At 44.1% G+C, this 23,123-nt stretch overlaps 1 protein-coding gene across 1 annotated transcript; it reads left to right on the top strand.

The window, feature by feature from the left end:
• The first annotated feature begins 875 nt into the window (after positions 1-875).
• mfsd14a2 (major facilitator superfamily domain containing 14A2) lies at positions 876-15,422 on the top strand. The gene is made up of 12 exons (XM_056595782.1): positions 876-1,131; positions 3,414-3,509; positions 5,688-5,750; positions 6,307-6,434; positions 6,914-7,028; positions 7,271-7,489; positions 8,970-9,083; positions 10,438-10,509; positions 10,905-11,017; positions 12,736-12,833; positions 13,317-13,474; positions 14,255-15,422. Exons 1-12 carry the CDS (start codon positions 1,048-1,050, stop codon positions 14,465-14,467), a joined length of 1,473 nt encoding a protein of 490 aa, XP_056451757.1. The 5' UTR covers positions 876-1,047; the 3' UTR covers positions 14,468-15,422.
• The last annotated feature ends 7,701 nt before the right edge of the window (positions 15,423-23,123 follow it).

Raw genomic sequence — 23,123 nt, 5'->3', positions numbered from 1 at the left:
ATAATCTTATATTATATATAATTATAACATAATCAATCCGGAGTTAACGAGTCAGCATTAGGATTGTCAAAAATGAAAATAACTTCAATTAATACACGGTCTAAATATAATAGTAATCGTGGCCGTGTTTTGGATGCTTTTTGAAGAAACTATCTCCGCAATAGTTTCTACATATAACACATTGTTCACTCACTGAATCTACACAATGTTCACTGAATCTATGCATGTCAGATCGATTTCCACCGGCGAAGGTGGTGAAGGCAATCGATTAGGTGGAGACGGCAATTCCCAGGATCCGATGCTACTTCATGATGTCATCAAACTACGTAGGGAGTTATCTGTTGTCATTGTCAGAGATAATTATTCTTTCTTCATGTCTGTGCACGTTTTGTCAAAAATATTTGTAGATTTTCTAAGCAAAATGTTTTGTCCGCTGTCATATGTCTTGCCAAATGCAAAACAAAATTACCACCTTATTTGTATCTCAACATTAGCAAAGGTACATCTTGGCTTTTACATAAAAACTCATTATTATAATTGATTAAGATAATAACATAAGTGTAGAATTCATATTTTAATATTTTGACCAGAAAATGTGTCTACCATTTAGAAAATGCCTCCTATTACCCAGTATTACACGGCCCTTAAATCTGTATAATAACTCGGTTCAGTGAGCTCACTGCTGATTGTATGTTACCATTTAACATTTTTGTCCTTTTGTTCTATATAGAACTGGTGTTGATATGAGGGGAAAACATTTCTGATGAATGGCACAAGAGTTGTGCTTGACCAATCAAACGAATAAACCCAATTTCCTTCTATTCGTATCAACCAATCCATGGTAGATATTGTGCCGAGGGGCGGGTTAATGTGTAGTACAGGAAGACGGCCCAAAGTGAGGTGGGGATAGGAAATCATTTAGTTGGTTCGCTACTGGCTGGAGCTAAATAGCGAGGTGGCGAGATTACAAATCAACAACATATATATTAGTCATTCTGATACATACAACGATGACCCGCTAACCCCAAGAATGGACATAAGTTAATTATGACGGGGGAGAAAAAGAAGAAAAAGCGGCTGAACCGCAGCATTCTTCTTGCAAAGAAAATTATAATAAAAGATGGAGGCAGCGTGAGTTAAATATTTATTTTTCCTCGTTTGCCTGTCAGTTCAATACATTTGCCTTCAGTGATTCAAAGTTAGCCAACTTGACAGTCCGAGGTGAAGCCCCACTGCACTGCATTATGTGTGTGTTTGTGTTGTTGCTTTATTCATGTATAAGGCCAGAGCTTGTTGACCGTTAGCTCGGCGGAGGAGCATCCACCTAGCTACTGTACCTAGCTCTGATGCTAGCTGCGATGCTAGCCCGACGTCGAGCGTTTACACGTCAGCTTCACTGAAGGGACGCTAGCTAGAACAGTACACACGGATCCTACCGTGTATACAATTCGTACTCTCACCTAGATGGTCAATATAAACACGGCCCGACAGCGTAAATTCAACATGCACTTGTTGGCGTTGGTCAACATCCATGTGTTTGTGTCCAGGGGTGTTGAGACTAGGTTATTCAGGTTACATTAGCACTTGTCAGCATGAGGTGATTTCAAATATGTCCTCGTAAGTTACATCAAGTGGATGAACCGTTCAACACTAACCAAACTTAACCCAACTCTTGAGCTGCACGGACCACTGATCGTTACTAGTTATTTTTTATGTTATATATATGTATATTAGCTGGCTACCTCGCTTCTGGAATGAGAGGGACGAGTATTGCATGGAGAATATGCAGCTTTGTTGGACAAGTTTCCAGCAACCATGTTACCCGAAATAGTCGATCAAATCCACATTTCAACCTTTAAACAAGCCACCCGTTGGCTTGTTGAATGACAAAACATTGAAATATGAACGCATCCGGCCAGGCGTGTGGTTTAGTGTTTTCACAGGTTAGTCGAGACCTAAGCCCATGTGTAAGGGGTGTATAATATCGTTTTTAGGTTGAGTTTAAGTCAGTATGTTGATAGCTAACGTTTATTAAGAACAAATACGAGCCGCCCTAATCTATTCTTGTAAACAGCTGCTATAACGTTCACTTCAGATGTCTAGGCCAGGGTTCGACATAAGTTACCATCCGGCTCTCTGCTCTACTTGAAGTGATGGTCCGAAAAGTAAAGGCTAGTATTCACACATTTAAGACGTTTATTTTTTTTAACAAATCAGGTATGCTTTTTGACAGACCACTAAACCAGTGACCAATGGTAGCTGCGATTCAGGTTAAACACCTGACATGATGTAACCTGTTAAAACCGGGCACCTGCACTGACATGGCTGCTGTCTCCCTATATTACTTAGGTGGAACCATCATTTTCAGCTATATATATATTTTTTTTTTTACGTGTATCCATTAATTGTGCTGCCACAATGAGGAAGTGACATGTGTATTTGTTCCTCATTTTGCCGTGAAGCAGGTGGCGTGATCACATTAGGAACTGAAATAGTTGGGGCCGGGAGGGTTGGCTTTGAATTGGAAAACCTCTAGTGGTAACGTATCCCTATATAGGCTGTCACACCCATGGCTGTGGTCTGTTCTCCCATAATGCTCTGTACCAGACGCCATGGGGATAATAATGAACCACCTGGAATAGGACTGGTTTGTAGTATATTCCTTGAGCAGATTCTGGCCTACTTTATAAACTGTGTTGTCACATGTAAAACGGCTTCCTGCCAAGGCTTCTGCTCACCATACACTTACTCACATCACTCTCCTGATGTGCAATCAGTTCATTCTATCACTGTGTAATGACATATCCTCTTGAGGGAAGGTTCTGTTTGAGTGTCATCATTGACCCAGATCTATACCGGCATTTCGCAAAATTTAGTAATGGAAGTGGATATGTTTTTTTGATTCTTTATATCAGCATTGGTCAATTGTGGTGTAGGGGTGGTTTTCGCGTGATGTACTTTCTGTGTGTTTGCCGCACGGTGTAGAATGAGTAATTGTAATGCCAAGAACCGTTTTAAGAAGGTGCTTGCAGCACTCGGGCAGGGATTTCTGTGTGAAAAAAGTAATAAGTAGTTCTAGTATCATTAGCTTGATAAAATGTTCCTCCCTGTCAAATGTATTGATATTGGATTTCATTGAATTGTACCAGCTTCTGCCCAACTTAACCACTGTTAGATCATTACATTTAAATGATGAACATAAACAGGGTCCCCTTAGTAGGACAGCATTAACGGTTCAAAGAGTATCTTCTTTGTCTTCTCTGGTAGTTGACTCATGTTAAGCCATGGGGGTTGTGTCTTCCTACTATGCACACATATTTAAATGAACCATTAGCGTTGAGCTAGTGTTTACTTTGTGTGGTGAGTGTATTCGCCTCTCTGGTAACGCCTGTCTCTAACTGTCTCCCTTCCAGCCCCAGGGAATTGGTGAGCCCAGTGTTTACCATGCCGTGGTCGTCATCTTTCTGGAGTTCTTCGCCTGGGGTCTCCTCACCACCCCAATGCTCACGGTGAGCCTGTCCTTATACAACCTACACTCCTGACATTGACATAACTCTTTTCTGATGTATTCACAAACCTAAGACCTAATCGGTAAAGGAACATTTCCCATTGACGGGAAATCACAGGCACCCAGCACTGCTCGTCATAAATAATTGAATTGCTAATCAAAAGGGGGTGGGCAACCCTATGACGCACTCTTGTTGTCTATGTATCTGTGTGTGTGTGTGTGTGTCTGTGTGTGTGCACTGGCTGATGCTTTGCTTGGTGTTAATGGACTGGGAAATATGAAAAGGGTATCAAACAATGCTTTGTCTGAGCACCGGCCCTTTGTTGAGATGGCTTATCAGGGGCTCAGAGGTCTGTGTTGTCAGAACATGCCGTAGACCAGACGCTCCACTTGGTCCACAGTGAACAGAACTGACTGTGTAGGGCGATTCTGTAGGCAGGCCCAGAAGTGTCAGCTTTTCCCCTGAGGCTGTTGAGTTACCAGGGGGAATATCCTGATGTGAAAATAAAATTATTTACTCACATTTTAATTTTATTCTAATTTGAAGCATTTCTTTCAGAGTTGGAAACAAAGTGGTTATTGTGTTAATTTCAATCTCATTTAAAAGATTTCCACCCATCTTTCGATGGTAGAAGAAAAGAAGATAGCTACATTCTTACATTAAAACCTAGCATTTGTTATCACCACAAAATGATAAGCAAACATTCAAAGACCATAACCTTATGGCATACAGTTATTAGAAAGAGACGGTTATATTGATGCTAATTACTAGTGGATGTTTGTTTTACTAGTTGCATCATTTTTGGATAATTGGAGCATGGCAGCACATTAGAGAGGCTGCTTCACTGCCCTCATTGAGAACATCCCTTCATTTGTTAACAACAATGTCGGTTCTCGCCTAAACCACTTCCTACGACCGCGTGCGTGATGATTGGTTCCTTCTGCCCTAAACCCCGTGACAGACACATTTTGTTTTGTTCATGTTTGTGTTTGTACATCCTAGGTCAATGGCCAACATGAGCTCCATGTACTCTCCAGGGAGATGGACTTTGAGCTTAAAACTGCTTTGAGGTTTTAAGCTCTTTGCTGAAACCGTCTCCCTACACTCATTTTCAGCCATTTCACCAGGCAATCTTTTGGTCAAGGTCACAGCTCTTCAGAATGGACACCTGTTATCGAGCGATCTCACTCAGGCTTCATCTGAGGCTGCCTATCTGGGCTTTTAAAACAATCATACTTCATAGTTCTGTCTCTTTACTCCATTAATCGATGAAAGAAGATCATGGATGTCCCCAAGCACCTGTATTTCTAGTTTTAACAGAGATTGAATTTGACCTCTTCCTTATTGTCATGCAGACTCTATGTGCTCGGTTACACAGCCATGGTAAAGTGCGTAGTTGTTAATGGTTGTTTAGGTGGAGGGGGAGCTTGGTGGTTAGTCCAGGATAACGGCTCCATTGTTAATGGAATCAGTGGAGGAGAAGACTGGGGAAAGGTCCAGAGAAGTCCCAGTGCCCGGGTTAACCGTTGTTACCCAAGCTAAATGCGATTGATCGAATTGATGCACTCTGTGCCACTCGACAAGATGGTCCATAGGGAAATTTGGTGTGTGCACCAAAACAGAAATCCATTTGATAAAGTGACAGTGAATGAGCCACCACTCACTCAGTCACCCTCCCCCCCACATCTCCCTTTGTATTGAATCCTTCCCAGCCACTGCTACGGGAGGCCTTGTATTAACACATCTTGATAAGAGATACCCTGGCTACAAGGGTGTCTGTCTGCCTGTCTGTCCGTCTGGTATTTTATTCCATGTATTATTCGAAGTTGTGGATTACCAGGATAAATTGAGATTGATACACTTCTTCTCACATCAATACTCTGAATCAGATCAACTCAATTGTTCTTATATTTGTTCTTGCTCCTACCTAATAGTGTGCTGGAACCTGATCAACGCTCCAAATCAATTATCATGATATAACTAGCCCAAGGGCATCTTTTGCTGTTCTTGCATCTGTTGACATTGCGGTCAGGCCTCCCTGATCCGTTTGCTCATCCCCGGTTGGACTAAAATTTGGAAGCCAACCATTGAGCACAGGTCATTGTTTGACTCATGCGATTGCCTCTTGTGGCTGAAGTAGTTTTGCAGCGTTATTAATGTTGCATGTTGTCTCCCCAGGTATTGCGCCAGACATTCCCCCAGCACACATTCCTGATGAATGGGCTGATTCATGGAGTCAAGGTAAGAGTTGGCACCGGCCGACACCCCAACTGTTATTTTGTGCTCCATTTTCCTGTCCTTTATCTTTGTTTCCAGAGGTAAGTCCTTATTTTAATCAGTGCATTTGTAACATTCATGATAACCATGACCCAATGTGGGACGTCAAGGGTCTTTTGGCTTAAATGTGTGTATTTTGCCTAATGAGTATCTCAAGCAGTTCATACTTGTTGACAAATTGTTGAATAGGATCCAAACCTACACAAGTGATGAAATGTTATAACCAGGGCATCTGCCAAATAGCCTTCCAACTGAATATGGGCAGCAGTGATTAATAAAAGACCTCAAATAGATTTGTTCTATATAGCACACTCTAGGTTTGTATTGTAATTCCATTATATTCCTGATGTACTTGAATCTGAAAGTAACAGTTCATCATAATTCAATGCTCCGCCCCATTACTTTAGTTTCATTGTATGCCTTCTCTTTCGTATTCTCTGAAACGCTCCCAAAATTCCTGCCTTCTTCTTTTCTCCATATGGTTTCCTCACTCTCTTCTCCTCTGTGCCTCTCCTCACAGGGACTGTTATCGTTTCTCAGCGCTCCTCTGATCGGGGCGCTGTCGGACGTGTGGGGCCGAAAGTCCTTCCTGCTGCTCACCGTCTTCTTCACGTGCGCCCCCATCCCGCTCATGAAGATCAGCCCATGGTGAGCGTGCACCCACCCAAGAGCAAGCCAGAGGCTGCTGATGTCAGTCAGAATATACGTTTTCGGCGGTTATCTGATCTCTTGCGAAGGCAGCCATTGCCCGCGGTACACTTTTGGCATACACTGATGCATGCCATTTAGAAGCATTCCTCAACTGCTGAATCGCTCCACCCAACAAATGGTCTGGCTGGCACATGTGTGAGTGTAGGAGTCATAACAGGATGTTCCGCCAGTCAAATCGCTATAATGCATACATTAATCAAATGGAAATTATAAGGCATATGTCTAGCACCCTCGGCTCCACGTGTTGAATGAAAAACGTATGTCGGGACGGTGGTGAGCAGGTGTGAGCTCTGGCAAACCGAAGTCATCGAGAGGCAGACAATGTGTTGCCTCTCTCAGGTCTTTGCATGTCCCCTTTGACCCGTCGTCCCTCTAATCTACGGCTCTGTGGCTAAACGCTGCTCTGCCCCCCTCAGGTGGTACTTTGCGGTGATCTCCATGTCAGGCGTCTTCGCCGTCACTTTCTCCGTCATCTTTGCGTACGTGGCCGACATCACGCAGGAGCACGAGAGGAGCACGGCTTACGGTTTGGTAAGGAGGCCTTTTGTGTTCCCAGGTGAAGGGATTGACTTAATGGACGGGTAGTAGCCTGGGTAATCATCATTAATTGATCGCTTGGATTACACACACACACACCTTATTGCAAAATAACACTGTGCTCACGCTGGAACACAGAAAGGTACCGGTAGCTTCCTTCTGACTCATCCAGTAACCCTAACTCCGTGCTTCTCATCCCCTCTCCACCCTCTCCCATCCCCATCTGCCCTCTCCAGGTGTCTGCCACCTTTGCAGCCAGCCTCGTGACCAGCCCTGCCATCGGGGCCTACCTGTCCGTGACCTACGGCGACACCCTGGTTGTGATCCTGGCCACGGCCATCGCCCTGCTGGACATCTGCTTCATCTTGGTGGCCGTGCCAGAGTCTCTCCCTGAGAAGATGAGGCCGGCCTCGTGGGGAGCCCCCATCTCCTGGGAGCAGGCGGACCCCTTCGCTGTGAGGAACCCCCACTCTCTGTGTTTCGTTTTCCGGTTAAAGCATAGAAAAGGGGTAGTTGAGAGAGGAGGACTGGATTCGATATTCAAAAAGCAGAGGACTGTTTCTTCTGAGTCTAGTGTGGGCAATAAGCTCCTCTTACTGAGCGGTTCAAGTAGTGAGTGGTTGGCTCAGTGCATATTCAGTGGAACAAGCATAGCAGGACATTTTGCTCTCTGGGGTAGTACAATTGACACGCACACACTCGGATTCCAGAGAGCTGTCCCTGGAGTGACCGCTATTGTCATGTCTTGGCGGAGTTCAACTCTGGCCAATGGCTGATGGGCATTTCTCTACTCCCTCAGCCAGAGGTTTATAGTCCAACATTCCAAGAATGGAGAACCGTCAGCCCTTTCCAGTCCTGTCTTTTTAGCGTGATGTGCTGCATAATAAACATTATGATGAGGAACAATACAGCGACTTTTGGCTGGGTCTAGCGAGTCTCAGTTTGAGGTGCATACGGCCATGGTGCACATCCAGTACAACTTGAGGGCCGATTATGGTTCCACGTTCACGCAACGCAAGGACCACGCAGACGCATTCGACACAGTCGTCAACCTGTTTTGGTTCTGTGTCGAGTTTTGGTGTGCGGACCAATCACAGCCCTGGCTGCTGCGTCGCCTCGACGGAAGGCTACAATATTTGGGAGGCGCACGTCAGGCCCTTGCGGTGGACGCAAGGAGGGACGTAACGGGTCCGTAACCCCCTTGCGTTGCGTGAACGTGGGACCATAATCAGCCCTTTATTCTACGGGCTGTTTTTTGCTTTCTAGACCCAGGCTTAGCCGAAAGTGCTGTGTCAACCGTAGGCATTGTGTCACCTTGCCGTTATTTGTGCTTCACAACGAGCGTCACAACGATAACGTCATAATTTATGAGGGGAAGGGTTCGACATCGAGAATTAAGGCCCAATCCCATTTCTACCCCTTACCCCTTCCCCTTCCCCTTCCCCTTCCCCTTCCCCTTCCCCTTCCCCTTCCCCTTCCCCTTCCCCTTCCCCTTCCCCTTCCCCCTCCCCCTTCCCCCTCCCCCTTGTTTTGATGGGGGAAGGCGTAAGGGGTAGAAATGGGATTGGGCCTAAGGCCCAATCCCATTTCTACCCCTTACGCCTTCCCCTTACCCCTTTAGAACAAGGAGGAGGGGTAATGGGTAGAAATGGGATTGGGCCTTAAGCTCAGTGGTTTGTTGGTTTGGACGGAGCCACCATGTCTGGCTGTGGATCCTCCATCGATTGGGGTGGTGGGGTGTTCCAGCCTAAAGGTTGATGGAGCACTCGCTGGGCGCCACGCTGATGGGAGCTGAGGGCTTACAGAAATCAATTGATGAGAAAAAAACGTATACTATTCAGATGAACCCATGTCGTCCAACACAGGATTTCTGCCCCACGTTATGCTTTTAAAAGTGTATTAATGCAACCTGTTCTGTGTTTGTTTTGCCATCAGTCTCTGCGTAAGGTGGGCCAGGACTCCACAGTACTGCTCATCTGCATCACCGTGTTCCTCTCCTACCTCCCAGAGGCTGGCCAGTACTCCAGCTTCTTCCTCTATCTCAGACAGGTAAACACTCACTCGCTCACTCTTTCTAAAAGCTGGTTAAAGCTGTGGTCCATAGTGTCCCAGCTTGATGCAGTGGTAAGCAATGTTTCAAAGCTCAGACAAAGGGGGTGGGGTGTTTAAATATATTTTTGTATTCACAACGCCTTCAAAATCCAGCCATCTCGGGTGTTGTCCTGAAACGGAAATTGATTACACACACTCAACCATTCCTCAACAAGATTGGAAAAATAAGTCTTGCTGAGCCCGGTGCTTTTTGTAAGTTCCCATTGTCTTTTTCGCCCATATTTTTTTTTAGATAAGTAGACCCCTATTAGAGGCTTCAGCAGAAACAAATCTCTTGCCAAATAGTCAATGACATTTTCAAATCAGCAGCCAGTCACACTTCAGAGGTCTGTCATGGGATTCAAGACACGCAGGATGAATTGGAAGGGGGGGGGGGGGGGGGGGAGACGGGGGGTGGGGGAGGGGCCTGGGTTTTGGCAGTTGAATGCCTCAAGATAAACTGACGGCAGGGTGACCTGCTCCTTGTCTAAACTGGTATTCTAAAGGAACGCTGTTGTTGTTTTAACAGCTCCTTTCTCACTCTGTCTCCCCACCGCCTTCGGGAGAACCTGTCGGGCCAGTCTGACACTCTCAGCGCTCTCAGACTACCTTGTGCTTCTCCTGTGCGACCTATTTAGCAAAATAAAATGGACGCATTGAGGTCCCTGGGTGCATCTCCCTACCCGACTACCCTCAACTCCCCCTCTTCTCCCTTTTTCAATCCCAGCCTTCTACACTGTCAGATCAATAGTAAACACCGCCTTACGGCAGGTGCTGTCGCCGATGTTTCTACGACGAAAACACTGCGAGGCCCAGCGGCGCTGTTGTTATTCCAGCGTCGCTGGGCTATCCCGTTGGCGTTTCTGATTCTGTTTTGAAGGGCGTGTTTGGGGCTTCCACAAGCTATATTTAACTTTGTGTCATTTGCTCTGCTGTACCAACCCGGCCGCCATGAAGGCATTCTGTGGTTCACCACCACCGTTCACTTAATGTCAACTCCAGGCTAGCTCTACCCACCAACGATGTCTAAATTAGTGTTACAACAGTAAACTCAAAGAAGTACAGTTACAGATTGTCCAAGTTTCGCGACCAAGCCATCTGTGTAGCCCTGTCATTTAGAAACCGGCGAGTCAAAATGTGGATATTCATTTTTTGTTTGTCATTCTTCGGATATCTTGGTGTTTACGAGCCGTTCAGATAGCCAGACCGCCTCTGTGTGTTTTGGACATTGGCCCGCTCTTGTCAACAGCTTGGATTGTTTCCCCTCGAGCGATACACTGACCTGTGGTGTGAATGCTGTGTCGCCCCCCAGGTGATACGCTTTACCCCTGAGACAGTGGCTGCCTTCATTGCGGTGGTCGGGATACTCTCCATCTTGGCTCAGGTACCCGGATAGGTCACTTGTCACTTTATTGCATGTATTTGAGAGTGTGCATTTTATTTGTGTACATTTAAGTAAAATTGGGGTATCTAGAGGTTTAATTAAAGAGCTTTTTTATTTATCATAATGTATAATACAAATGTGAATGTATGTGATTGGTTAGGCGTTTTAGGGAACATTATAGTTCTATGAAGTGTAAACACATAACATTTTGTCTTAAAATGTTCTGTGTATATTAGTTCCTAAGTCGCAGTTCATTCAGGCATAGTTGTCATGTGATTTGATTTTAATATAATAATAATAATATAATTATATTATCAGAAAATGCCTGATCCAGAATAGGGACTTGTGTTCTGTGAGGGACTGCAGATTAAATTGTGAGCGTTCCCTTTCCCTAGACGGTGGTCCTGGGGATGTTAATGCGCTCCATAGGGAACAAAAACACTATCCTGCTGGGCCTGGGCTTCCAAATCCTCCAGTTGGCCTGGTACGGCTTCGGCTCCCAGCACTGGTCAGTACTCACACCTGCGCACACACGCCACCAAGGAGAGCAGCGAAACCCTTCCCTCGAGTCACTGGCTGTGAATGAAATCACTAATGAGACTTGCTATGCAAATTTAGTCAAGGGCACTTTAAACTGTAAGGCCGTGGGTGTGGTTTGAAGGAAGGAAAACAACAACAACAACCCAAGGGCTGAAACTGAACCAACCGCCTCTTTTAATGTAGAAGACGTCTATAGTCTAGGACAGGGGTCTTCAACGTTTTCCAGGCCAAGGACCCCCAAACTGATGGAGAGATGGAGCGGGGACCCCCTACTTATATATTGTGTAAAATTGTGTTTTATTTTAAACTGGCCCTATAGTGCCATTTATACATGTACCTTTTTATTTTGCATTCAATACTAAGATATTCAAATAATACACAGGTTCATATATCCATGTTTTAATTTTAACATGTGCAACGTACAGTGAGTAGATTGGCCATGCCACTGCTATTCATAAGCATAACATAACATAATAAACTGATACCTGCCAAGATCAACAATGGCATTTTTAAAACACAAATGTGGAAACCAAAATAAGTGATGTTTGTTAGTGTCTTTCTTATCACTCCGGTAGTAGTCCGGCAACCCCAGCGTGTCTGGTTGCTAAGCAACGTCAATGTCTTAGGCAGACTATTTCTCTGCTGATCGCTTATTTTCCCGATAATGACCGGCGTTCTGTACATTATCCCTTACATAAATAATAATAATAATAATACATTTAATTTAGAGGCGCCTTTCAAAACACCCAAGGTCACCTTACAGAGCATATAGTCATCATACATATTTAAAAAAAAAACAAGACATTGTGGAAAAAAACATAACGGCACTCTCTCTCTCCCAACCGTCTTGGCTGCGCACTCTTATCCAAATACGTATTGTTTGCGGCGGAGGGGGGGGGTAGATATAAAGACCGGACGAGAAACTTACGACGCTGTGCTGTCCTTCTTCGTAATTGAAGGAGCAGGCAGAGAAAAGCTCTCTCCTGCTAGGCTTTAATTAAAATCAAATACATAAAAATGTCGCAGCCAGTCCAGATGTTGCAGGTGTGCACGAGAGACCGTATGAACGTACGCTTACCACTTTTGTAAATGCCATATATATAGTACATTCGGATCGCATGATAGGAATAGATCTATTCTGATTAGAATTCGGATCAAAAGTATCCATGTAAACCATCCATAGGCATAGCGCTTCCGAAATGACGCCCCTAACCCTAACCCAGCAATTAAAATTGCACAAAAAGCATGTTTGGCATTGAAATAATAGAGTTATTGTACTTAAATGGGTAATTATGTAAATTTCTTTGTGGATTTTGAAAAGAAAACATTGTAAATGTGTATATATTTATTTGCGTTTACCCAGTATAGCTCATTCTTAATCCTTCCCTTTTTGTATGGTGAACTGCGAGGAACCAGATGGATGAAAACCTAACTTTGTTCCTGGGGATGATTGTGGCTTCTGGTTCCTTTTGGGTTATCACACATCGTTCTACTGCTAAATCTGCTGTGTTCAAAGAAATCATTTAAGAATCAAACTAATCTAATTCTTTATTTAATTAAGAATTAGCGGTGGTGGTACCTGAGGTAAAATCTAGGTTCAGAAAGCAGTGTTTTTTTTGGGGGTAAAGTTGAGGGGGACAACCATCTAGCAGTGTGTTGTGTGACACTGGGCCGTGTTCTCTGCAGGATGATGTGGGCGGCTGGCGCGGTGGCGGCCATGTCCAGCATCACCTTCCCCGCCATCAGCGCCATCGTGTCCCGCAACGCCGAACCCGACCAACAAGGTAGGGTTCTTCACAGTGATATCTGCCGTTTGTTCTTTATTGAACCGTGTGTGTCTGATTTGGAGTATAGTGTTTGAAACAGTTGCAACTTTATCTCAAATAATGGGGATGTCTTTAGAACGGTACGTCTTGTCTTTTACATCTGCAACATACGTGGCAAAATCTTTAATGTTGCCAAATATACAATCTTTATAATCCCATCCGACAGTATCCACGCATTTAATACATCTAATAAATTCAGGTAACTTTGACCTCTGGTTACCTGTGATGCCGTTTGCTATTGCTACATTATCTAAACGATTTAATCAAAATTAATCTTAACTGTTAGTTGAAGCCCTTCTACCCACACACTTTGTGAGCTGGAGCTCAACTCGTTTTTTGTAACCTTGGCATCAAATGTATCGTATCGCCCTGGCGACGTGACCCTTACGTTTTTGGTGTGTTTTTGTTTCGGACGCGCACCCCCCCACCCTCCGTCCCCAGGTGTGGTCCAAGGGATGATCACAGGGATCAGGGGTCTGTGTAACGGTCTGGGCCCGGCGCTGTACGGCTTCGTGTTCTACCTGTTCCACGTGGAGCTGACCGATGATGACAACAAAGTCATAGACGGCAAGATGAACATGGCCAACCCCACTGACGAGGTGAGCCCCCCCCCCCCCCGAAAGGCCCCGGGGCCCGGTTTGGTTTCTTACAAGGCACCTCAAAGCGTGATTTAAAGGAGACATCCGGTGTAAAATGGATCTGTGATATGTTTAGTATGATAACGAGTTGGGATGTTCTTTTATGAGCAAAAAAAGCGCATGTAGACGCATTCTTAAGTTGGATGTTTTTAGCCGATTCTACCAAAACGCTATAAACTTGGAACGATGGAGGCATGTGTTATGAAAATCGCTATTTTAAACAACTTAAAAGGCTAGAAGTAGCCCGACACTTCTTTGGTAGTATCATAAGGGTCATAACATATATAACGAGGCATTGATAACTTTGTAAGTGTACAGATTGTTTATTAAAAATGATATTTTATACACAATACCATCAGTTCACCCGTCGATGCCATCTTGTCTTTAAGACTCGATAAGTCGATTGGCGAACACATAGCTTGCGTGTTGTTCACGGATGTCACAAGCTCTGTGTTCGTCATCTACCTATTTCTACCTAAGTCTCAAACCGCGTTATCTCTCTGAATCTCTCTAGGTTCATTTGACTACCAAGGATTGTGTTGCCAGATATCTCGATAATGTTAACGTTCATCAAGATTAGATTATATTTGGTACATGGTGCAAGGCCATATTGGCTGGTAAAAAGATTAAGATCTTCACACAATCTGCCATATCCTGTGAAAAAAACAAAGATGGTAATCCTCCTTACCGGTCGTCACAACGCGTGTTAAACCCGACGCCTGTATCCGTCTCTCTTTACAGAGCGCCATCATCCCAGGCCCGCCGTTCCTGTTCGGCGCCTGCTCGGTGCTGCTCTCCCTGCTGGTGGCGCTGTTCATCCCGGAGCAAACGGGGCCCGGCATGAGACCCGGGGCCTACAAGAAGCACAGCAACGGGGCCCAGAGCCACTCGCACAGCCCGCAGGGCAGCGGTGCAGAGGGCAAGGAGCCCCTTCTGGAGGACAGCAGCGTATAGCCCCAGCTACCAGGGAGGGGGGGGGGGCTCAGAGGACGCTCGCACCCGCTCCCCCACTATCTTCCCTCCCCACCACGCATGATTGGATGCCACCCATTGTCCTCGTGAAGCCTCCTTTCATGCCCTCTGGTGCACTGTAGAACCAAAGTGCCAGTGGAGGTTCCCGGAGGGCTGGGTGTGTGTGCAGGTGAAATCCGTGGCACAATTCCTGGACCCCGCCCCGCCCACACATTTTGTAGTGGCCTGTATTTATAGCAAGGTGGCATGGAGTTATGTTGGCAGAGAAGATTGACCTTTTTTTTTTGTGTGCGTGTGTGTGCATTTGTTTATGTGTGTGTGTGTGTGTGTGTGTGTGTGTGTGTTTTTTGTGAGAGAGTAAAGGATGTTTTGCCGAGCTGGACTCTTTAGTTTCCGTCAGGGTAAAGCAGTGCACGTAACCGCCCCATATAAGTCCCGTAGTTGAGGTTGTGATGTGCCGACCAAAATCCCAGCTGTGAGATCCTTCTTGTTCTCTGTATTATAGCCTCCTGAGAGGAGAACGGTGCCCCTTGTGTCCAATAAGAGTATAACAGTTAGTTGAGCACTTGTTCCCTCTTGGCCATTCAAATGCTAACTGGTGTAGTGGTGCCTTTCAGTTGGGACTACAGCCACTTTTGAACTGTGAGCTGAGGAAAACTTCAAAGTTCATACAGCAGGGGGCGCCTGAGGGCGGACGATGAGTCTCCGTATTAGAGCAAGAAGACGCCACCTTATCTACAACGGGTTGAATCGGCCAGTGCAGGAGGCAAAATGCTTCGGTTTCTCTCCCTCCCATCCCCATTGATTTTAGGCTTTTAGTCAACTGAGAAATGTCCTCCTTACGGTCTAATGAAGCTCTCCTCCACACAGAAGCATTGTCCGTCTAGATCAGCAGTACAGTTTGGGTGGTATATTTTTCCTCGCTCTTTTTTTTAAATTTTTTTTTTAGGGGTTGGTTATGCTCAAAGTTTTTATTACAGAAAACAATTGTTGCCGTGAAGCACCTTGAGATATATAAAATATAAGTTAGGCAACCTGTATGAAGACCAAGGTCTGAATGGGCTCTTGTGATCTATCGCTCCCATCGAAGCCCCGACATGCATTTCCATTTTCTCTTATTGGCTCCAACTTACAGTAACGTTATTTTATTCTGAGGTTAGGTTATGGCAGACTTAAAGGTTTTTTTTCTTTTTGTTTTGCTTATGCTTCTGCAAACCTATAGTGTCTTTTGGAAAAAATATCATTTGGGCTCAATCAAATATCATTTCTGCTCCTGCAGTTGGAAAATAACTGATTTTATACGGGAAAAACATGTACTGTTAAGGGGTTTAAAGGAAAACCCTGTGGTGTCCACCCCTGTGTACGGTTGCTCAAAGACTACATTTCTTGCAGCGTTTTGCCTCCATCAAACAGAAAATGTGCTGTTGTACAACTGGTGTTTTATTTTATACATTATTTGGAATGACTGGTTTTATAAATGACTCAAGTGCATTGAAATAACCAAATCATAATCTGATCTGGACTAGTTAAAAGTGAGTGTGAAGCATAATTTTGTGCCAATTTTGTTTTTCTGCTATGGTTTTTGCATCGTGTGTGTGTATGTGTATCAGTGTATATGAATGTTTGATATTTTTTGGGTTGTTTTTTTTTGTTGTCTTAACTATGGCTGAATATGTATGTTTGAATGCTATTTCTCATAGCCTTTTAAAACTTGATCCAATATTTTTTTTGGAATTGTCACAAAAAAAAAAAATTATCAAGTGTCAGTTTTGGTTTTTGTCTTCGTCCTAACGTCTCAAATTAAAACCTTAACATTTAAACATTGAAGTTAACTACAGCTTTGATATGCTTTTTTTGTTTGGTTCTAGAATATAATAAGCAGAGGAAGTAAAAATCATTGAATGTTCCAAGAAAAGCATTACATGTTAATATACCGACTTAACACGCAATACCCCAACCCAAAATCCTACGATGGCTGCCATAGTTTTATTATTTCACAGCAGGCCTGCATAGACTATTATTCTGGCATTATTGTCTCATCTCCCTTGTCTTTTCATTTTTAACCCTTTATTTTTTTTAACATATTTTTGGACCAACACATGCGAAGTGTTCCCCTGCGTTTGGACCTTGCATAAATTGATATGGTTCTGCACCAGCCACATGTGCACACATGCAACTCCTAGACGACTGTAAATGTACACAAATCACCTGTACATACAGCTAATGTATATATCTATTGCTCAAGGAGATGGCCATTATTTGTATGGTGCATACATATAGATTCCTAGATCTACCTAGCTAGCCACTCCTTTTTTAGTACATCGTGGTTTGTGGCCTGAGCCCCCTCTTTGTGTGCCTAAAATTAGCCAAGAAACGAAAATGGCAACATGAGTAAATGGTGGATATTCTGTAAATATGGGAAACTAATGAAAAACTATTTATTAAAGGTTTATTGTACATTGAGTTGTTTGAGTTTGTTTTTGTGGGTTTGGGTGTATCTTCATGTTGTATATCCAGGCCAGCTATTAATGTGATTTGGTGCAGAGAATTTTGGAACCAGTTGCACATCAACTCAAGTAATGGGGATGTCTAAAGAAAGGAACATCTTTTTTTAACATCCACAAATTACTTTGTTAATCCTGCGTTCATTTAGAATGGCAGAAGTGAAATGTAAATTAGAAAAAATTATAACTATCTAACTAATCCTTTTTCAGGATAGTTTGACAATTTTTTTCTCTTTATATCTACATTTATACAATTGTGCCTTCAGAAAATCAGCCCGATCAAGACAGAGTGGCAGGTTGGCTCAAATGCATTGTTTTATTGTTTTGATACCCTTGTTGTTGTGCTTTCCATTTCAGCCACATGGTGGCAGTAGTGTTGCTTCGAAGAAACTGTTGACGGGGTCAATAACCTTATTTACTCCGTCCACTAAGCCAGCACTTATCACCTTGCATTACAATGAGCTGCATTACTCCGTAAATAATGCATCAAACTTTCATGCAAATTTAAGCATGCGGACAAACCGTTGGGTGTGTCATACAATCTTACTAATTTCTCAGGAAGAAGGACCGACTAGCTTTCGGTTTCTCTGTACATGTTTATGTTTGAGTGAGTGAGTGTTTTGAGTTGTGATGGAGGGACTATGACATGAAACAAACCCACGGCCTAGTGGTCAGATAATTGTTTGCATCATACGGAAATTGTGGTATTTGTGGCTAGTGAGTCAACCAAACTCGCCCCCCTAAAATGAGAGCATACTAATCTGATGGTGTATGAAAATGATGATGTAGGCGAAAGTTGCAGAGTGGAGCAGCAGCAGGTGCAGAGTGGTTTTAGCAAGAGGACGGAAGAGATAGCAATAAGGCTCTTAGCCTTAATCCATGCCCATTGTTTACTAACGAGCACTGTAATGGCGCCGGGCTTTGCCATATGGGTTTGGTTAGATAAACTAATCAGCACAATGGAGTCTCCTTAAGCACCAGGTAATAATCGCCTCGCACACTATGCCATGCAGGCTACGGTATTCCTATCCATGCGCAGTGTGTAATTACAAATAGGGTGGGTACGGGTGAGAGGAAGGCTGCGAGAATGCCAAAATCCAATTGAATCGTTGAGGAAGCCATAGATTAACGTCTTGTATCTAATGTTGATACAGCAACTTCCAGGACCGCTTGCAACAGCACAAGACTGGTAGCTGAAGGTTGACCTGGGGAAGCAACTCAAGTTCCCAGGAAAAAGTTGCTGTCACAACACTGAGGCCGGACATGGCGCTGCTCTCCGAAGCCTCAAAGCAGGTCATCCTCTTGGAAATCACCGTCCCTCGGGGAGAGCGCATCGGGGAAGCCAACCAGAGGAAGAGAGTGAAGCACGCCGAACTGGGCGAGCAGTGCCGCTCCAACGGTTGGCGGGCGAGGTGTGAGCCCATCATTGTGAGAGCAGGGGGTTGGCTGGCCAGTCCCTCTGTAGGGTCTACAACAGGGGTCACCAACACGGTGCCCGCGGGCACCAGGTCGCCCCCAAGGACCACATGAGGCGCACACAGGCCTGTTCTAATCATAGCACAACTCATTCTTCAACAACCCTTTCCCAACTTTTTTAAGTCATTGATAATTATTGTGAGAAATCATCAACATGATCAGTGTCTTCACATAGGTGAGTGTCATTAATCATTAATAATAATATACAACTAAAGGCAAACTGAGCAAATTTGTTATTTCAGAAGAGTATCAAACTGGGTGCCCTTCGTCTGACTCAGTACCCCTGAAGTAGCCCTCAGGTTCAAAAAGGTTGGTGACCCCTGGCCTACAACATGCTGGGCATCACATGAGCAAGCAAGCGAAGGGCCACAACAAATATCTTTTTATTTAACCAGGAGAGTCCGATTGAGATTAAAAACTTATTTTTCAAGGAAGTCCTGGCCAAGAGGCAGCAACAAAGGCAGCAAAAGTTACAGTTAGGCCTACGACATACAGACAGCAGGTTGTAAAAACAGTGATGACAATGGTCACACATGCCTCAAGGTGCCTGTGGATCAGGAGAGCAGAGTAGTGGGTGTGGTAGTGCTACCTGGACACAAGCCGGGACTGGGTTGCCTGGGCGAGGTTGTCCGTTGCAAGATCGGAAAACACCTGATGAACCCAGGATACATCACTGAAGATGTGTTCAGGTTCATCGCAAGATGTTTTCTATAAAGTTGATACCAATCTAATATATCATTCATTGAGATACTTAACAGTTATAAAGGGCGAAATCTCAATTAGTCTCCACTTTCAACTATTCATTGAATAACGGAGAGTGTGAGATAGTTTCGGAAGACCCACGTTGTGAATCACAAATGTATTGATCTATTCTCTTTTTTTAGCTGCTCATTTATTTTTAAAGCACAAATGTAAAATTGTACAGTACAAATATTCATCCGAAAGTCAAAGAGCACCAACACCCACCACCCCAACCCCTCTCACAGACCCAGTCCCCCTCCCCTGGCAAAACAGGCATAAAAATACATCACAGACACACAAATCATAAGCACAGTAATGCCTAAAACACACACAAAAAAGGATACAAAACCAAAAAGCCGAAGTAACTCAAAAAAATCGATAAATAATATTAATAATAAAAATATTAACATGGTGGACAGATCATTGGTGGTTGGCTGCATAACAGCCACCGTTATGGTGTGTTTGCGATAATGCCATAACAAGAGAGTCATAGAGGCCCCAAAGTGGATGTTTGAGTTAATAGTTACAGTTGAGAATAGATATGTCCTATATATACTAGGCAGGGTAGAAGGAGAATAGAATAGAAAACCAAATGTTGTGTGAGTGTTTGTAAGTCAGTAAAGTATTGTATTAAAAAGGACGCCAGTGCTTGAAAAATCAACTTGTGTCCATGCTTAGAATAAATGTGACTTACTCTAATTTTATATATTCTTTCTTTACAGGAATCCATCTAAGTCAGTGTTTCCTTTGATAAACAGTCGCACCATAAAGATGAATGCCTCCTTCCGGGCCTACAGCTGTGCAACATATCAAGAACAACCAGTGTCTTTTGGGGGGTACAGGGGTACGCTGCCGTATTAGCAGTCCCCAAGAATGCAGAAGAATTTGGCCCAATCCCATTTTAACCCCTTACCCCTTCAAAACAAGGAGGAGGGGTAAGGGGAAGGGGTAAGGGGTAGAAATGGGATTGGGCCTTTGAGTCATTGGTTTGAATGAAAAACTTTTCGGTGTCCAGGTTCCCTTTGATCATATAAAGTGTAGAGGGGAAACAGCGGATGGTAAGTGCCATTTCATGTTGAATTTGTCATTTACTTCCTGTACTTCACAGTAAAGTACGAACGCTTCCATTCCTGCATGACCAGACTTCAGAGTGTTGGCTGGTCGGTATAGGCCACAGAAATGTACAGACCCCCTGATGCCACTGCAGTGTTCGGACACGTGAGTCTCCCTCCCAGACTTCGTCATGTGCCTGTAAACACAAAAATAAATGTATTCTTGGTACGGTGGAAATGGCAACAGGAAATGATTTTTCCTCCGAGTGAGACACCTTCAGGACGCGGAGTTCCTAAGAAGTAGGAAGCGAGGGAGCGAAGGGACATCACATGGTGTGCGTGCCCCTTTTCCTGCCCCGTTGACGCAGGGCGCCGTGGCGCCTCGGAAGGGCCTTGGGATGAATCACGCCTGAACCTCATTGTTCTTCCTGTCAAACAGGCCCGTGTGAACAGGGGAATCGTCTCTAACCTCTGCCACTCGCACCGCTTTCCTACGTTCTATATGCAGGACATCCATGTTCCTTCACATTTCCAGGCACGTGTGGTTGACCGTTCACCCAGTGGGGTGGTTGTTTACCTCTGTGCTAGGCTCCAGGCCCTTGTGGGATCCAAGGTTCTCAAGTCTTCTTGGAAGGAAGCCACTGTCTATTTTTTGCCATTGTATAATGGAGTAGCCTATACATGTTTATCCGGCGTTCACCCATCCCGCCGTCTTCATGCTCCCAGAATGTCTCATGATTCATTGATAAGACAAGACTTGGTAGTACCTTATGACGTTCCCCAATATAAACAACTGCCCCCTAACAAGGTTTCTGGTCAACCTAAGATGATCTGAACTCTTGATGACCTTGTAAAATGTTCCAACTTTGACTGAGGCCTCAACGCAGACCTACATGAAGGAATTATGCATGAAGGTTACATCACTTTGTTTTATTTTCTAATGACCCAAAAGGCATAGCTTCAGGTCTTATGATAGTGGTATGGTTAATAACACTATGTGGGATACAGGAAATTCCATTCGGACCTGAACAATAACACTGAGCCACTGTGTTATTGTGGGTTTATTTAAGGATCTGATAATACATACAACTTGTAAACACCGCATGCAGTGCTTTGTGCATATGCATATGTCCACAGAAAACCTCAGAAAAGTTGTTCAACCAACCATTGGCTTAACCCAATTGGCTGCTGTGACCATGTTGTGCACGTTATAATGGGATTAACCCCCCTCCCCCCCACTTAAGGGGGTAGTCACTAGCAGGCATTGGACGTTTACAAGGAGAGGTCCCCTGGCACCTCTTTTGGACCACTACAAGTCGGGGCTCGTCAAACGGACCTCTTCGATACAATGGCTACCGGCCAGGTTTACTGTGGCCAGGTCATTTGTTCATGAGTCATTTGTTTTTCCTTCATATTAGCTGCTTAAGGAACACATCGATAGTGCAGGGGCGTAATTACCCTAATTAAGTTCAAGGGAGCTAGTGCCCTAACTGTGAGGTAGACGCATTGATCCAGCTCGCCAGATACTCTAAAAATATTGCTATTGCTATTGAGTAGCAGGCATTTGGCAGAATTATCTGCTTGTTTACATGGCCAGGGATTAATAGTTCATACGATTGGATTCAGTAGCTGCCTGTGGCATTACAGCGAGACGAGATGTGCTTTGTGCGAAAGCAAACGCTGATTTAAAGACAAGGGTTTGGGTAAAATGTTAACTTCATTTGAATTAACTGCGTACAAATCCATCGTCAATTCCTTTGACATGGGTCGTTTGTAAACACTAAACAATATTCCCTGGAAAGCCCTGTTCATATGACGTCTAAGACTGACTTAATACAGAAGCGGGACATGGCCTCATCCAGACTGCACACATTTTAATCTCATTATGATGCGTCACACCTACACACTACACACACTACACACCTACGGACGGCAGAGGTTATGTGATTATAGTTAGGATCGACAATTCATGGCAGCGCACTACGTCTACAAAGCCAGATGTTCCTGGCTAGGAGGTCACATCGGCTCAGTGGATCCATGCCACTCCCCCTCTGGTAACCTTTCATTCAGGTCCCTGTGAGGGACACACAAATTCAAACATTGTCTTCTTCAGCACATTGAATGGGGCCTAAGAAGCCATTTGGATACATTTTCGTTTTGGTTGCACTGCTTTCAATGTGTGTTCGTGTTACTATGGTTAATGTTTTTATTTTATTTGTATTTATTTATCAGAAATGTAATTATTGTTAATTAGTGTAGGGTGTGACCTTGAAGTCACAGCAATGCTTCATATCATTGTCCCTGAGGCAGAAGCATGTTTGATTAAACTATGGCCAACTATTATCCATCATTTTTACGTAACTGGAATAGAAAACTTAGTCGTCACAAGATAGTTTTATGTGTTCACCTCGAGCAACGTGTTATCCTCTCATGAAATTGGAGGACTCTGCAAACTCAATCGGAAGTATGATGCTTAAAAAAACATCGTTAGGTCATTCATACATCCTCCGTATTCCCTTCCCCGCTGCTAAAAATAATAGGGTATTTTTTGGGAGAGAAGTTCTCTATCAAAATCCTTTATTACAATGTTACACGTAATACTTTTCCAACAGTCCCAACTGGACCAACGAAAAACATATTGCGCACAAGACGAGCCAGATAAACGTAAACAACGAAAACCTTTGCATTATGTGCAACATAATATTTAATTAAATATCAAAGTACTCGGATTTGCTTGCTCCCCAAAACAGTTTTTAACAGTGAATCTCAGCGATTTCTATCGTTCAACAGTCACAACACTATGCAGCACCAACATGCAGAAATGCTGTAACAGCAGTTGGAAACCTTTCTTTGCCTCGCTGTGCG

This window comes from Gadus chalcogrammus, chromosome 8 (genome assembly GCF_026213295.1).
Source record: "Gadus chalcogrammus isolate NIFS_2021 chromosome 8, NIFS_Gcha_1.0, whole genome shotgun sequence".
Lineage (NCBI taxonomy): Eukaryota > Metazoa > Chordata > Actinopteri > Gadiformes > Gadidae > Gadus > Gadus chalcogrammus.
Note: the sequence above shows the minus strand (reverse complement) of the source record. Positions and strands in the feature narration are given on the sequence as shown.